We start from the raw sequence: 17,959 nt of genomic DNA, 5'->3' as shown, positions 1-17,959 counted from the left end.
AGCTGAAATATATCTGGGGGAAATTGTGAATTTAGTAAGTTTAGGGTTTCAATCAGTGGTACATTAGTGAATAATCAGGTGATATCAAAACTCACCATTAGGTCTGAACTATTTAAGGTGTGGTTTTCTAAAATATTTTTTAGGCGGGTAGAATTTTTAACAAAAGAGGGAGAATTGTTTGTGTAAGTGGTTAGTAATTTGGCTAAATGTTTAGCTAGTTTATATGTAGGACTGTTTATACCATCTACAATAGGACGCAAAAGTGTACCTTGTTTGTGTATTTTAGGAGCACCATATATTCTGGGTGTTTTAACGTGCAAGGGTTTGAATTTTTTGACAATTTCTTTTGGCCAGGAAGTGACTTTGTTCAGTAACTTGCACACCTTATTCTTTTGTGAGTTGGTGAGATCTCAATCTATGATTTGATATGTAGACCTTTAATATTTCGCTGGATATAATACCAGCGAAATATTAGCTTTTAAGTTAATAAATAGTTATTTTCTTATCCATCTGTGTTCATATTAATACTGTTAAATCTATTACAACATTTCCACTATTACTGTTTTGAGTAGTTCTCCTTCCATTCTATGTGTGTGTGTGTGTGTGTGTGTCCAAAGTATTTCAACTTTCTTCCATCATTGCTCTTCAGGAGTCAAAGTTCTATCAATCCTTTCCAGAACCCATCCATTTGTCTACCTTTTGGTGTGTGAAATCCTCAGTGGTATGAATACTGACTTCATCCCTTCTTTAGACAATGTCTCCAATATTCTTATATTCAAATCCATGAAACATTTATCCTTCCATCCCCTGTGGTTTTAATTTTGCCTGTAACACATATCAAAAAGCAGCATTCTTTTCCTATCAGATTTCTTCAGATTCCAAGTTTCAAATCCATAAGTAGTTACTGAAAAACAGCTGCATTGAAAATCCTCAGTCCATAGATCTGTCTTTTAAAGTAGCCTGATCTTCTGATGTTTTATGAACAGAAATTCTATTCATTATGGATAGGAAGAGTTGAGAAACAAGTATACCTTAATGGAGAAATAACTGAAACATCAAGTATGCTGACTTCCTTAATTATTTCTCCATTAAGGTACGTACAATTGTCTTTCAGGAACTTCTCTGTCTTCATTTTCTTAAAAAAAAAAATACTCTATAATTTTTCCTACTTCTTAACTGTCATTACAGAGGAATATACTGTAACATCAGCATATCTCTGATTACTACATCATCTGCCACCTATCCTAATTCTTGTCTTTAGTCCATACTGATTGAAGTCCTCGGTCAGTATGGACTGAATGATGTCCTCAGCATAGATACTGAGCATAGATACAAGTAGGCATCCTTGCCAAAGCTAATCACCTAATCCACCACCACCTGTTTATACCATGGTTGCTCACTACACATTAACTATCAACCTGATAGTGTGTTGAAGAAAACCCATTACTTTCGTGCCCTTCCCCATAGCCAAAAGCTTTTCGGTAGTCTATGGAGAAAATTATCAAAAACTCAATGATCTACCCAATGCAAAGGATCTGATCTCTGAATACCCTTGACTTTCTTGAAACTTGCCAGTTTTCCTCAGGCATGTCAGCCTCAACTTTTGCCTTAATCTGATTCTGATTGAACAAGATTCTACTAAGCAGAATATTGTTCAATCATGAGAACTGAAAGTTCTATATTTCTTGCATTCTTTCATATCTCCTTTCTTGTGGAATAGTATGAATACTGACCTTGTCCCTTCTTTAGATCATATCGCCAATATCCTTATATTCAATCCATGAAACATTTATCCCTCCATTCCCTGTGGTCTTAATTAACTGACTGGATTTCATCTGCACCTTGAACCTTATTGTTATTAAACTCTTTAATTGCTCTTTTAATATCATGTGTTAGTGGTTCCAACTCAAGATTCCCATGAGGAGAGATCTCTTCAAAATAGTCTTCATTCTCTTTGCTATACAGTTCCTTACAGTACTCTTCCGTCTGTTTTTGATCTCCTCTTTCGTTAGTACTCTTCATTCCCATCCTTAATAACATGCAATTTAAAATTAATTTTCATAAACTTATGCACAAGTTCACAAAATTTTATAATTGTACCTCCTCATCTGGAACTTTTTTCTGGAACTTCATTTCTTAGCATAATATTTATCCTTGCTCAATGTGATTTCTTACTATCCATGCAGTCTCTCATATTATTCAAGGCCATATGCCTTATTTCTTCAACTTTCTCCTTTTGAACAAATTCCATGTTGAATCTGAGAAGAAAATCCATGGGTCTCTTGGTCTTCTAATTGGACTTAGATGTTTCTTGGCTACATCCTGTATTAAAACTTTGACTTTATTCAAGAGCATTTTTATCTTTTGAGTTTCTTCTGTGAGACCTCTGAGGCTTACTCTGGCACACAGTCTAGGCGATGAGACTGACTTGGAAGGTTTAAGTCATAGTCTTACTTTGGTTCTTACTAGTGGATGGCCTATGCCAGTCTGTTCTGGACTAGTGTGCACATCAAAGATGCTTGTTTTCGACTTTACTATCTTTCAGAGAGTGCCAGAGTATAATCGATCTAGTGACTTAACCCGTCAATAATGTCCAAGTATAAGAGGTTGTAGGTGCTTCTGGAAGCAGGTACTACTAATAACTAATCTGTTATCATGGACAAATTCCAGAAGTCTTTTACCATTACATGTTTTTCTTTTTCTTATCATGGATTTTAGGCCAAGTGGCCTGCTCTAGTATCAGGTCATTGCTTTCTTGGTCTTCCAATTCTTTTCCATTTATTTTATATCTGTATAGTATTTTTAGCAATCTGCTTTCAGTGTACATGTTCTATCCATTTTTGTTTATATCTACTTATGTAATAATTAATTGGTTTTATAAGTAAAGTGGATATTAAATCTAGCATTATTTCAAAGCTGATTGTAGAAACTATGAAAGTTTCATTAAAAAAAGTTGACCAGAGAGCTTACGGGAATACACTCACCAACATTCATGAGTTTCCTTAGCACGGACCACTTAGAAGACATAAATGCTGCCCAAGCATCTATACATTCGCCTTTTATTGGTCCATTTTGATAAGGTTTCATTGGCTGTTTCTCCTCAGAAACCAGGCAGAAACCTTAAAAGAGCAAAAACTCTTGTTCAGTAAAATAAAGAGCCAAAAGGCTTCAGTTCGGTGATACAAAATTATATAAGTAAAGTGGATATTAAATCCAGAATTATTTCAAAACCGAATGTAGAAACTCTGAAAGTTTTGTAAAAAAATTGACCAGAGAGCTTACGGGAATAGACTCACAGGCATTCACGAGTTGCCTTAGCACGGACCACTCAGAAGACATAAATGCTGCCCAAGATTCTATATATTTGCCTTTTTTTCGTTTACGAAAAACACACCTCTCCAACATTTCATGTTCCTTAGTACTGAATGAGAATTTTTGCTCTCTTAAAGTTTCTGCTTGGTCTCTGAACAGAATCAACCAGTTCGAAACAGCCATCAAGCCAGTGAAACCCTATCAGAATGGAATAATAAAAGGCGAATATATAAATGCTTGGGCAGCATTTATGTCTTCTAAGTGGTCCACGTTAAGGCAACTCATGAATACCGGTGAGTGTATTGCCGTAAGCTCTCTGGTCAACTTTTTTATGAAAATAGTTTCTACATTCAAGCTTTGAAATAATGCTGAATTTAATATCCATTTTACTTATATAATTTTGCATCACCGAACAGAAGCCTTTTGGCTCTTTATTTTAGAAAATACTTTCACACACTGACCGAGAGTTCAATGCATGATTGGTTATTGTATCAATCAATCCAATTGAATGTCATCATTTGTCATGAGTTGCCAAGAAATTTGTCATTTATCAAGAAACACACACACACACACACACATATCAGAGGTATTGGGTGTGCTGTGGTGTGACTTATGCAACCTGTGCTACAAGTCACGTCAATTTGACTGTATGATTGCATTTTTATTGATGTATGAAAGTTTTAAGAGTGTATAGCACATCGCTGCTAATCTTAATTGGAGCAATACAATTAATTGATAAATTAAAGTATTCAAAGTTATCCAACAATTAATTGCATTGGATCAATTAAGATGAGCACTGATGTGCTATACATTGATTACAGAGTGTCTTTGATAAAATTAATAGACAAAAATTGTTTAAAATATTAGCTGATTTAAATCTACCAAATCAGCTCTTGCAATCTGTTCAAGAAATATATATATATTATATATATATTCAAGAAATATATATATATTATATATATATTCAAGAAATATATATATATTATATATATATTCAAGAAATATATATATATTATATATATATTCAAGAAATATATATATATTATATATATATTCAAGAAATATATATATATTATATATATATTCAAGAAATATATATATATTATATATATATTTCTTGAACAGATTGCAAGAGCTGATTTGGTAGATTTAAATCAGCTAATATTTTAAACAATTTTTGTCTATTAATTTTATCAAAGACACTGTAATCAATAAAGGCTACATGTTTATTTTTGTAATTCTCTTTTCAATTACTAATTTTAGAGTAAAAATGAGTCTATGCAAGATCTGCTTTTTCAGAATCCATTTTAATCTTTTGGTAGTTTATCCTCAACAATATTATTTAGTTCACAATCCTGCCTTCTGAAATGACCTCTATTCTATCTGGTCTCAAATTCTCTGGGTTTCAGTTCTGTACCTCTTCATATCTCTACAGACAATGTCAAGAGCATTTATCAGAAGCTCATGAATATTAATTCCATGTCTTCTATTTAAGTCATGAATGCTGCTCTGATTATCCTGGATATATTTTATACCTTGTGTTTTAGTAGATTAATTCCCCTACAGTTACTGCAATAACTATATGCAGTCAACTTTATTTCCTTTATATATATATATATATATATATATATATATATATATAAATTGGAATATAACCAGTGCATTTTTTCCAGAAATCCAAACCTTATTAAAGAATTTCAAGAGTTTTCTTTAAATTTTTTTGCCTGCATTTTTCTAATACACTTCCATATTTATACTATCTTCTCCTGTTGTTTTTCTATTTTTTATTTCATACATTGTAATTCTTTACTTCTGGGATATTTTGTTAAGTCATTCATTATTTTATAAAATTTTACTTCTTCATTAGTCCAGAGATTTTGAAAACAGGTTACCCAATTTCTTAAGTCTTTTGTTTGTATTTTTAAATTTTCTTTTATTTCTTTGTGCATGTATTTTATTATTTTATAGATTTTTGATTGTGACTTAGATATGTCCTTTTCTAGCACATTATAAAATTGTTCCCTCTTGCTCTGTGTTTTTCTTGCTACTCTTTTTCAACTGCACTGTTTCTTGTATACTGCATTTCTGCCTTTCTTGGAATTTAGCCATTTCTGGTAATTGTTTTTTTTTTTGTTTGTTTGTTTTCATAATTGTTTCTATTTCTCTGTTCCAGTTATATAGTCCTCTTTTCTAATCCATTCACTCTTCATTCCTAAGCTTTTTACTGCTTCTGTTGTTTGATCAGTTATTACATTCTCCCTGAGTGACACAATTAGGTATAACTGTCATACTATTTTTCACTGACGTCTTCTAGAATGAAGAGAACATCTCTCCATGGTATGCAGATAACACCTACCAGATATAAGCCATCATCAAATTCCTGTCATGTATCCTCAAGGAGTGTACAGGATATGATAGTACTACTTGAAAAAAATTACATTATTACTAACTTCCTATCTACAATTTTCCTCCAAATCAGTCTGTTACTTGTCAAGACTCCAACATTATCAGATCTTATATTTCTATCCTCTAAGGCACTTTGTACTGTATCAATCCACCTATATCTTGGTCTACCTCTGGGTCGTTTTCCTGCCAACCTGGCAGAGAACACTTGTTTTGCTAATCTTTCTTCGCCCATTCTGTTTAGGTGACCATACAACCTGAGATTAGCTCTGCTAACGCATTCCTGGATGCTGACAATGTCAAATTCTTTCCTAATATCCTCGTTTTTAATATGATATTGCCATTGATGCCATCTGTTCATGCCTATAATCTTTCTCAGGACTCTCATAACTGCAATCTCTAGTCTTTGGTCAAGTGTTTTACTTCTGACCCAGCTCTCAGATCCATAAGTTAAAACTGGTTTGAACACTGTCTTGTATACAGCTAATTTAGTGTTCCGACTAATTTCTCTCTTACTCCATATGAATTTATTCAACTGACTTCCCACCATACCAGCTTTGCTGATTCTGTTGTCTATTTCTATATTTAATTTACCATCTTCAGTAAAAATCGTGCCTAAGTAGCTGAAATGTTTTACTTGTTCCACAGGTTCTCCATTCACAACACAGTTGACATTTTCAATAATTCTGCCTATTTTCAATGTCTTTGTCTTTTTATTGCTGACCTTCATACCATATCTATTACAACAGTTATTCAATTTAGTCAGAGAATCTTGCAGACTTGTAGCAGATTTATTTAGAAGTATAACATCATCTGCAGAGAGCTGACATTAACATCTCCAATTTTGATATCATGCTTAATACCACTTTCCTTCGTAATGTGATACATATAGATAATGAATAACAGAGGGGATAATGTACATCCTTGTCTCACACCAGATTTAACATTAAACCATCTTTCTGTACTTCCTTCAATTCTAACTGCTGACTTACAACTCAAATAAAGACTAAGTATTTCTTGATATAAGGCCCCATTCACACCATATAACTGCAGCGTATTGAATAGCTTCTCTCTCGGCACCTTGTCACATGCCTTTTCCAAATCGACAAAACTTAAATACAGATCTTTGTTATATTCCTATGCTTTCTCGACTATTTGTCGTAAAGTGAAGATCTGATCCTGACAGCCTCTATTTGGCCTGAATCCAGCTTGTTCTTCACCAAGCTTTTCTTCCATAATTCTTCTCAACCGTTTCTCAAGTATACTTGCATAGATCTTGCCAGGAACACTCAGTAGAGAAATACCTCTGTAATTCTCACATTCAGTTTTATTTCCCTTTTTATATATGGGTACTATGAGAGCTCTACTCCAATCATCGGGAATGCATCTCAGGCTTTCTGAACTATACAGTGCAGCCACTGTAAGACTCTTATACCACCACACTTCAGCATTTCTGGTCGAATATCATCTACTCCTGCTGCCTTTCCACATTTCAAGCCTTTGATGGCTTTTTCTACTTCAAGTATGGATATGTATTCCTGACTGCATGCCTGAGCAGTGTTTTTTATCACTGTGCTGTCATCATTGCTTGTTTCATTTAGTAGTTTTTCGAAGTAACTACTCCATACTGCAAGGATATCTTTTTCTACCGTTTTCATGTCACCTTTATCATCTCTAACTCCTTTTACAGCACTCTTTCCTCCATTCCTAAGCTTCTTCAACAACCTCCAGAATATTTTGCCACCTTCTTGATATTTATTTTCTATATTCTTACCAAAGTCCTCCCATGACTTTTGTTTAGCTAGTTTTACACAGTGTTTAGCATTCTTGCATTTGTCTCTATATTCTCTAAGAGCACAAGCTGACTTATTTGACAGGAACTTTTGATATGCTTTCTTCTTTTCCTTCACTGCCTCTTTAACTTCCTGTGTCCACCAGGGAGTTCTGATTTTTTTATCCTTGCACACAACCTCACCACATGCCTCTCTGGCAGAATCAATCAATGTTTTCTTCAGAGTTTGCCACTGAATCTCCAAGGTTTGATTCCTGTTGTCAAATTCTTTCATTTTTTCTTCAATAATCTTTGTGTATTTTAGTCTACAGCTCACATCTGAGAGCTGCTCAACTTTTATTCGCTTTAAAACTTTCTTACATGTTATTCTTTTCAATATGAAATTCAATTTTATCCTGCTCAAGACTAAATAGTGATCACTTCCAATTTCAAATCCTATGTACACTCTGGTGTCCTGCACCAGAGAGAAAACATCGCTATCAACAATAACATAGTCAATGAGACTTTTCTTATTCCTAGCCTCTTCTCTCCATGTGAATTTGTGCACATTTTTATGTTGAAACATGGTGTTAGTAATAACCAGTCCATGTCCTGAGCAGAAATCCAACAGATATTTGCCATTATTATTAGCTTTACTATTTTCTCCAAATTTTCCCAAAACATTTTTGTATGTCTGACAATCACTTCCTACTCTGCTATATAGATCCCCAACAAGGACCAACTTTTTCTTTTTCATTGTGTCATAACCAAGAAGAGATCTTTACAAATCTTTCCTCAGTACTGCAACTATGTCATGATGCTTTGAATCTTCTCCTAAGTAAACAACTAGCTCAATATTCTGCCTTCTGAAATTATCTCCATTTCATCTAGTCTTTAATTCCAGGATGTCCATTCTATACTTTTTCATAATGTCAAGAGTACCTCATCAGAAGCACACAAACATTCCATGTGCCTATAAAGTTCACCTTTGAGGTAGGTTAATCTCATGTCTTCTGACTAAACCCTGAATGCTTCTATGATTATTCTGTATGAAAGTCAGTGAAGCATAATAGGATTCATTATTTGCACAGAATAGTGGAACTCCTTTCATGGAACCCAAATGTTTTGTGACATGCTGATGTGTAATGCATGAGAATTTCAATAGCACAGTCAACTCTGAAATAACCAAAGCCTTATATGTACAACACTATTCTAAAGGAAATTCGCTATTCCCATAATTCCACAAAACTGCTATAGTAATAATCAACTATTAGCATAAAAGAATGCTATATTTAACAGAAGTCCCAAATAGTTCAACATAATTAGTAGAGGTTTCTGAGATTGTACACTGGCTTAAATCCCCCATAAGGAAGGTCACAGCTTGAATTCCCTGTAAATAATATAATGCTAAGTACAAACTATTTTTATAGCACTAATTTAAATATAGACTAATCAAAATAAGAACAACCTACCTCTTTACTGTTTTAGGATTATAAAAATATATCCTCAAAAAAGACTGCTTTTTTTCATGATATCCATAGAAAGGGCTGCAACATCATTAATATATTTTTTTTAAAAAAAGTAATAAATCATTTTAATAAAATCAAATATATTTTTAGTAATTAATTAGCATTAAATACAGGAAAAAAATTTCACTAGTGAACTTCCATCAAAATATATGTAATAATAATAACTGTACAAACTTTGTTTGCATGGTTTGTATATGAGGAGTAATCCATATGCAAAAAATGTGGTCTAGTTCTGTAAGATCAAAGCTGCTTATTTGAACGCATGCAATCTGTCTGGCTGGCTGTGTACAATTTGAGTCTAATTCCAACTGTACAAATCTGAAATTATCAAATGGAAAGTACATTTACAAAGACTGATATGTAGCACATGGCATATGATGCAGTAAATGGCTACATGAAGGCAACTTGACAACTTTATCTGAGCTGACATTATCTCTAAATCTTAATACATACATACATTTTCAAGACCCACCTTTCCTAATTGGGTTGTGGGGGCAACAGCTGCCACCAAGCTCAGGTGTTCTGGTGGGATTCCCAAAACGTATCCACCCAAGATTTTGGATATAATCTATCCAGCGAGTCCTTGGCCTTCCACGTGGCCTCCCACCTTGGCAAAGAGGGCCTGCTGAGGGAGCCTCTCTTGTGGCATTCTGACCACAACCCGTACCAACGTAACCGTGATCTCTCAACATGGAGAAGCAATGGTTGAGTATTGAGGGTTTCCCGAATTGCAGAGCTTCTGACTATGTCGAGTCTTGTCAGCCCCGCAACCCCTTGAAGGAACCTCATTTCAGCCTCTTGGATTCATGTCCTCATTCTTTTGGTCATTACCCAACTCTCATGACCATAGGTGAGGATGGGGGACATACTGTATTGAAGATAGCTAGCTTTGCCTTCTGGCTTAACTCCCGCTTCAATACTACTGAATGGCCAAGCTCCCGCAATATTGAGCTTGCTAAGCCAATTCGAGTATCTAGCTCTACGTCCCATTTTCCATCATTTGTGAATATGGACCCAAAGTATTTAAACTTCTCCACCTGCCTCGTTGGGACTCCACTTACATGTAGAGTGCACTGGATTGGTTGTCTTGAGACCACTAATGTTTCAGTTTTAGCCACACTGATCTTCATTCTGGCATCTGCACAAACAGCTACAAACCTATCCAGGGTCCACTGGAGGTCATCTGTGGAAGAGTTAAGCAGAACTAGGTCATCTGCAAAAAGCAGACATCCAATGCTACATCTTCCAATTCTGACACACTCACTGCCTCAGCTGTGCCTATCAATCCAGTCCATAAATATTATGAAAAGGAGGGGTGACAGAACACACCCTTGGCATAGGCCAACGGAGACTGTGAAAGGTTCAGACTTTGTGCTGTTTACCCTGACACAAAACTCTGGGCATTTATACAGGGACTTGATGGCAGCTAATAGTTGGCCATCTACTCCATACTCCTGTACTACTTGCCAAAGCTTATCCCGAGGAACCCGGTCATATGCTTAATTCACTAGATATTTTTCTGAACTGCATATTAAAGCACATTTTGCATGAGATCTTATTTAAAGGAGAACAGGAACGTCTACCTATCATTTAAGTTGTGTGCAACAGCATTCATCAAAATCCTGGGATTTTGGGGCATGCTTGCAAATCAGTGAGTGTATCCTTGTACTTTTTTTTTGTTCCATCTGTATCCAGTGGTGGATAAGAAGCAAACTTCCAAAAGATGCTCTGCATGAAATAAATTTGAAACTAAACTTAATGTCAAAATACAAGTATGTAAACATATACAAATTATGAGTAGCTACAATTTTTCATTTGTCTATTTTTCAAAGCCTCGCAGGAAAATAGTACTGGATAAGAGAAAAGCTCACTCACATTTTTTTTTTAATGTTGGTTCACCAGGGATATCTGCCCATTTTTTTTTATACTGGCATGCACATTTATGTTTAAAGATACCCATAGTTAAGATATCATAAGTAGATGAATAAGTGCAATAAAACACTACCTGTCTAATTGATAGTTCAAAGATCAAATAACTTCAGAATAAAGAACCGATTCTATCAGCAGTGATACAAATACTACATAACTAGTATGATTAAGCAGTATCTCTTAATCATCATGTTGGAGGCTTAATGGATTTTTTACAACACTCAAAAAGAATTAAAATAGAATTTAATACTTCCTATATTTCGTCCTAGTCACTAGGACATCTACGGGGATTACAAAAACAATTAATGTAACATATACAGAAATAACAAACAATACTAAGCCTAACCACGTGGGTGACACTAGAGTACTATCTAGGTAGAGCGCCCTCTAAGGGCAGTAGTAGGTGGTCTGGAATGTAAGGTGGGAACTCTGGTGATGAGTGTTTCCCAAATCTTCGGAAGCTTAATGCAACCGTATTTATTGAGATTCCGAAGATTTGGGAAACACTCATCACCAGAGTTCCCACCTTACATTCCAGACCACCTACTACTGCCCTTAGAGGGCGCTCTACCTAGATAGTACTCTAGTGTCACCCACGTGGTTGGGCTTAGTATTGTTTGTTATTTGTGTATATGTTACATTAATTGTTTTTGTAATCCCCGTAGATGTCCTAGTGACTAGGACGAAATATAGGAAGTATTAAATTCTATTTTAATTCTTTTTGAGTGTTGTAAAAAATCCATTAAGCCTCCAACATGATGTCCTCACAGCACTTAAGCCTCTACACATGTATCTCTTAATCATACTTAGACTCTCTCTCTAAATATTTCTACAATTAAACTACATGCCCTCAGTCTCTAAAATGTAATAACATGTATATGATGATAATAAAAGAAAGAGCATATTATAATAATAGATCACACTTCTTTATAATAGGACTACCTTTCAAATGATCAGTTACAATCAGAAACATGGACTATCAGAGAAGAAATGGAAAAAAAAGTCTGATGATTCTGGAGATGGTTACTAAAATTCCCAAGTATCTAGATGGTTCACATAAAAACTACATAACATCTGGACAAAGAATTCAGGAGTTCTTAAGGCAAAGTGGCACACTCCACCCGCAGAACAAGGATAAGGCCTTGTTTGTTTTCTGGAGGGGAATTTCGAGCAGCAATGCTTCTCCCTATTGTTTCCCAAACATGTTCTATGGGGTTCAAATCTGGGAAGCATGCTTCCCACTCAATTCGATATTAATATCCTTGGTCTCTAGAAGTAACTCCACTGCTCGTGTATGATGTGGTATAGCAGTATCATCCATAAAAAATGAATTCTTCATCTACAGCACCATGAAAAAAACAAACATGACATTGAAGAACTTCATTGCAATATCATTCACCAGTCACAGTCCGTTTTTTCTAGCACTTATAGCTCCATGCACCAATTAAGCATAATGCCTCCCTGCATCACCATATCTATTCTTTTCTTGCAATGGTAAGCAGTACCACTTTCACACCAGATCAAGTGTTGTCTAGAATCAGAGGAAAGAGTAAAATGATTCATCTGTAAAGAGTACATTAGTCCATTGATGTCTTGTACAATTTTTATGGATACAATACTGCTGAAATGCTCTATGATAAGCTGTGGATAAAGGGCTGCAAGCTACAAGCCCTCAGGCATATAGGCTTATTGTCACAGATGTCTTGCCAGTTTGTCAAAATATCTGTGTAATTGTGCTTGAATGGAGCCGACTTGCAAGCTGACCTGCTGTGGTGCATTGATTATGTTTTGCTGTTAAAAATCTGTCTTCGTGCTATGTGGTAGAGTGAGGGCGACCTCTTAACAAATGTCTGAAACATATTACATTGTAAATGCTGCCCAGAGCCTGGACACAATGCTATGTGATTCCAAACTCTCTGGCAATATCAATAATTCTGCAGTCATGTAACTTTTCAATAATTCTTCTCCCATGTGAAATCATCTAGATGAATGTATTATAATGTCTCAAAGACATCCGTGTTTGCAACTTTATGCCTTCAGGAAAAGAGCTTCTTTCAAACACAATTCACTTAGAACAACCTTTTGCCTTTTATCAGGTTAAGTGCTACCAGGTGACCCCTTTGCACGTGATTCGAAAATTTTAATGCGTACCCATCTTCTACTTTAAATCGTCACTTATACAAATTGCCACAAGCTAATTCATCTGAATTTTTGGTTGTAATCTTCAGAAATTAGTGTTGCTCCTTATTTTGGAGACTGGTGTATCCCTGATGATGTGCTTGATAATGGTCAGAACATCAAATTTTATTTTAATTAAAGTAAGTTCTTAAAACACGATAGTATGTCTCCATAATTATTCATAATGAAAGTTTTTACATGACGTATCTTTACAACTGGCTACTTGTATATATTGTAGAGGCTAATGACTTAACATCAATTGCCTTAGTGCCATAATGCAAAGCATATCCCTTTTCAGATGTAATGGGAAGGGCCACTAGCCAGATTGGTTTCAATCTTTATTAAAGTTTCATCTCATCTTTGTTAAGGTTGGAGATAGATCAAAAAGAGATATCAAGGTTGAATAAATGCAGATGGCATATGTTTCCCATATACAAGTATTGAAAAGGTGTATCACTTTTTCAAAAGAACTCAATAAAGGTAGAAACTGGTCTGGGCAGTGGCCCTTCCCATAATGCATAGTATTATTGTATGGTATAGTATTATTGTATTAAAAGGAAGATGATCTTAATGGGAAATTTTAATTATAGGAATATGGACTTGAAAAAAGAGACAGTGTATAATAACAAGGAGAGTGAATTTGTTGAGTTTCTGTTGGATAACAATCTAAAGCAGCATGTGATGGAAGCAACACGAGGTTTATTTTATCAGTCAGATTTGGTGATATCCTCACAGGATGTGGTTGTGAATGAGGTATCAGCACTGCACCTGTTGGTGATTGTTATTATGAGGTATTGGTTTGGAAGGTAGTCATCAAACAGGAAAAAGTTGTTATCAACAAGGTGGAACTATATGTGGAACTATAAGGTGGGTGATTATCAGAAGCTCTGTAGTCAACTAGCATCAATACTTTGGGTTGATGAATTGTGTAGAAAAGTTGTTGACAGTGCATGGGAAATGATAACGCAGTATCTAACGCAAGCAATGCATAACTGTATAACAAGAGTTAAGCGAATAGAGTATGAGTGAGATGGATGAATGAATGAATGGTGAAATCAAGCAAGCAACATTACAAAACAAGTTATTATGGAAAAAGTATAAGTTTGCAGTGAACAGATGCATCAAGAATATAAAGTGCAGGCCAGAAAAATGACAAGCATGATTAAAAATGAAAACGTAGAATATGAGCAAAGATTGGCCAGTAACGTCAAAGCTAATCCAAGGGAATTTTTATGCTATGTGGCAAGCAAGGGGAAAAATAATTATGGTAGGTTGACACTGGTGGATAGTTAGGGTAGCAGAGTAACTATAGAAAATAATGTAGTGGAATTATTTAAAAAACACTTCATCAGTGTATATCATAGTGGCATGAATGATGCTGTGCAACATCTAGAAGGGAGGCAAGAATTAGGAGAATTAAAGGTGAAAGATTCAGAGATGTTAATAAGCTTGTGGGAATGGATGGCAATAACACCACGTATTTTTAAAGAATGTGCAAAAGGTTGGCCATGCTCTTGTACTGGTTATTTAATGAGAGTCTTGCAGTGGGTAAATGGGTAAATTTCCTAAGGCATGGAAAAAAAGGTAAAATTATACCTCTCCACAAGCATGATTCGAGAATGAACAGAAGTTTCCAGTCTGTGTGTCTGAAGTTGAGATCAAAGTATTGGAAAAATTGGTTAAAAATAGAATACAGGATTGAGCTGACAAACATAAGATTGTCTTAAATATAAAGAGCTAATAAGCTTCATTTCGGCAACAAAAACATTATTTAAATTAAGGGGATATTAAATCCCACATTGTTTTAAAACCGAATAAGAAACTCAAAGATTGGAATCAGAGAGTTTCTTGCCGAATATAGTATAGTAAACTATAAATAAAGTATCGGCGATCACTAAGCGTCCGCTAAATGCAAGTGGCCCAGCACGTAGTGCAATACCGGAAATCTCGCAGCAAAGTCGGTAAAGTTCTGATCACTATTCTTAGGTATTTACCATAATGTAAAAACACATTTCCTAGGAAATGTATGCTGTTATTACATTATGGTGGTGAGGTCACTACCCAGACCGGTTTCAGCCTTTTTTGAGGCTTCATCAGTGAGTAGCTAGACCGAGTTAATACCAAAGTGTATAGCGAAAAGAACTTTATACTCTGCTATACGAGTTTCCGAACAGGTGCAACCATTAAGTTACTTAAATATAAAGAGCTAATAAGCTTCATTTCGGCAACAAAAACATTATTTAAATTAAGGGGATATTAAATCCCACATTGTTTTAAAACTGAATAAGAAACTCAAAGATTGGAATCAGAGAGTTTCTTGCCGAATATAGTATAGTAAACTATAAATAAAGTATTGGCGATCACTAAGCGTCCGCTAAATGCAAGTGGCCCAGCACGTAGTGCAATACCGGAAATCTCGCAGCAAAGTCGGTAAAGTTCTGATCACTATTCTTAGGTATTTACCATAATGTAAAAACACATTTCCTAGGAAATGTATGCTGTTATTACATTATGGTGGTGAGGTCACTACCCAGACCGGTTTCAGCCTTTTTTGAGGCTTCATCAGTGAGTAGCTAGACCGAGTTAATACCAAAGTGTATAGCGAAAAGAACTTTATACTCTGCTATACGAGTTTCCGAACAGGTGCAACCATTAAGTTACTTAAATATGTTACTAGGAAATGTGTTTTTACATTATGGTAAATACCTAAGAATAGTGATCAGAACTTTACCGACTTTGCTGCGAGATTTCCGGTATTGCACTACGTGCTGGGCCACTTGCATTTAGCGGACGCTTAGTGATCGCCGATACTTTATTTATAGTTTACTATACTATATTCGGCAAGAAACTCTCTGATTCCAATCTTTGAGTTTCTTATTCGGTTTTAAAACAATGTGGGATTTAATATCCCCTTAATTTAAATAATGTTTTTGTTGCCGAAATGAAGCTTATTAGCTCCTTATATTTAAGTAACTTAATGGTTGCACCTGTTCGGAAACTCGTATAGCAGAGTATAAAGTTCTTTTCGCTATACACTTTGGTATTAACTCGGTCTAGCTACTCACTGATGAAGCCTCAAAAAAGGCTGAAACCGGTCTGGGTAGTGACCTCACCACCATAATGTAATAACAGCATACATTTCCTAGGAAATGTGTTTTTACATTATGGTAAATACCTAAGAATAGTGATCAGAACTTTACCGACTTTGCTGCGAGATTTCCGGTATTGCACTACGTGCTGGGCCACTTGCATTTAGCGGACGCTTAGTGATCGCCGATACTTTATTTATAGTTTACTATACTATATTCGGCAAGGAACTCTCTGATTCCAATCTTTGAGTTTCTTATTCGGTTTTAAAACAATGTGGGATTTAATATCCCCTTAATTTAAATAATGTTTTTGTTGCCGAAATGAAGCTTATTAGCTCTTTATATTTAAGTAACTTAATGGTTGCACCTGTTCGGAAACTCGAATAGCAGAGTATAAAGTTCTTTTCGCTATACACTTTGGTATTAACTCGGTCTAGCTACTCACTGATGAAGCCTCAAAAAAGGCTGAAACCGGTCTGGGTAGTGACCTCACCACCATAATGTAATAACAGCATACATTTCCTAGGAAATGTGTTTTTACATTATGGTAAATACCTAAGAATAGTGATCAGAACTTTACCGACTTTGCTGCGAGATTTCCGGTATTGCACTACGTGCTGGGCCACTTGCATTTAGCGGACGCTTAGTGATCGCCGATACTTTATTTATAGTTTACTATACTATATTCGGCAAGAAACTCTCTGATTCCAATCTTTGAGTTTCTTATTCGGTTTTAAAACAATGTGGGATTTAATATCCCCTTAATTTAAATAAGATTGTCTATAATGGTCAGTATGGATTTGTGAATGGTCTTGTTTTAGCAATCTGCTTATGTTTTTATGATAAGGTGATGAATGTGTTGGATAAGGGAGAATCATATACAGTGATACTCTTGGATACTGCAAAAGCATTTGATAGATTACCACATGATAAATTGGTGTACAAACTGCAGAGGAATTGATAGTATATTGGTTAGATGGATTGGAGATTAGCTCTCTGAACGATACCAGTAAGTTGTGTATGATGAAGCAGTGTCTCAGAAAAGGAAGTCGACTAGTGGCAAGCCTCAGGGTTCTGTTCTTGGGTCCCCTACTGTTTGACTTGTTTGTTAATTATATTTCTTATGGATTGACCAGGGATCTTCAAATGTTTGCCAATGATACAAAGTTAGATAGATTTATCAGGAGTAGTGCTGATGTTAATTCTCTACAGGAAGATATGAATAGACTTTTAGCTTGACAAATGAGTGAAGTTACAGTTTTAATGTTAATAAATGCAAGGTGTTACACTTTGGGATACAGAGATATAACGCCACATACTGTATCGGTGGAGAAGTACTTCAGGAAGTGGATGATATTCGAGATCTTGGAGTGATGGTGGACAGTAGACTGAAGTTCAGAGGGCACATCACACGTGTTGCAAAGATTGCACATCGTATTGCTGCTGACAAAAAGTACACTGACGTAGGGATAAGGAGGTGGTGGTGGTGGTACATCTATATAAGGCATTGGTCAGACCACATATGGACTGCTGTGCTCAGATTTAGTCACCTAGCTTTCATTATGATGTGAAAACACTAGAGAGGGATCCAAAGACGAATAACCAAAGTGATATCAGGACTCTGGATTGTTAGTTATGAAGAACGTTTCAGAGAATGTGGGTTGCAAAGGTTGGTGGATAGGAGGAAAAGAGAAGATATGATAGAGACTTTCAAGTTAGTTAATGGAGTCTATCAGATTAATATAAAA

The 17,959-nt window shown here is 35.4% G+C and overlaps 1 protein-coding gene across 1 annotated transcript in view; it reads right to left on the bottom strand.

Moving 5' to 3' along the window:
* Window positions 1-1,812: 1,812 nt before the first annotated feature.
* The window catches only part of LOC150096144 (DNA polymerase zeta catalytic subunit-like), a 48,708-nt gene continuing 32,561 nt past the window's right edge, over window positions 1,813-17,959 (bottom strand). Inside the window, exon 5 of the mRNA XM_090409622.1 lies at window positions 1,813-2,029. Within this exon, the coding sequence (XP_090265748.1) occupies window positions 1,813-2,029 (217 nt within the window). The remainder of the gene's footprint in view (window positions 2,030-17,959) is intronic.

This window comes from Typopeltis vanoorti, chromosome 19 (assembly GCF_054136105.1).
Source record: "Typopeltis vanoorti isolate ZY-2024b chromosome 19, IOZ_Tvanoo_1.0, whole genome shotgun sequence".
NCBI lineage: Eukaryota > Metazoa > Arthropoda > Arachnida > Uropygi > Thelyphonidae > Typopeltis > Typopeltis vanoorti.
This window is presented reverse-complemented; position numbering and strand designations above follow the sequence as displayed.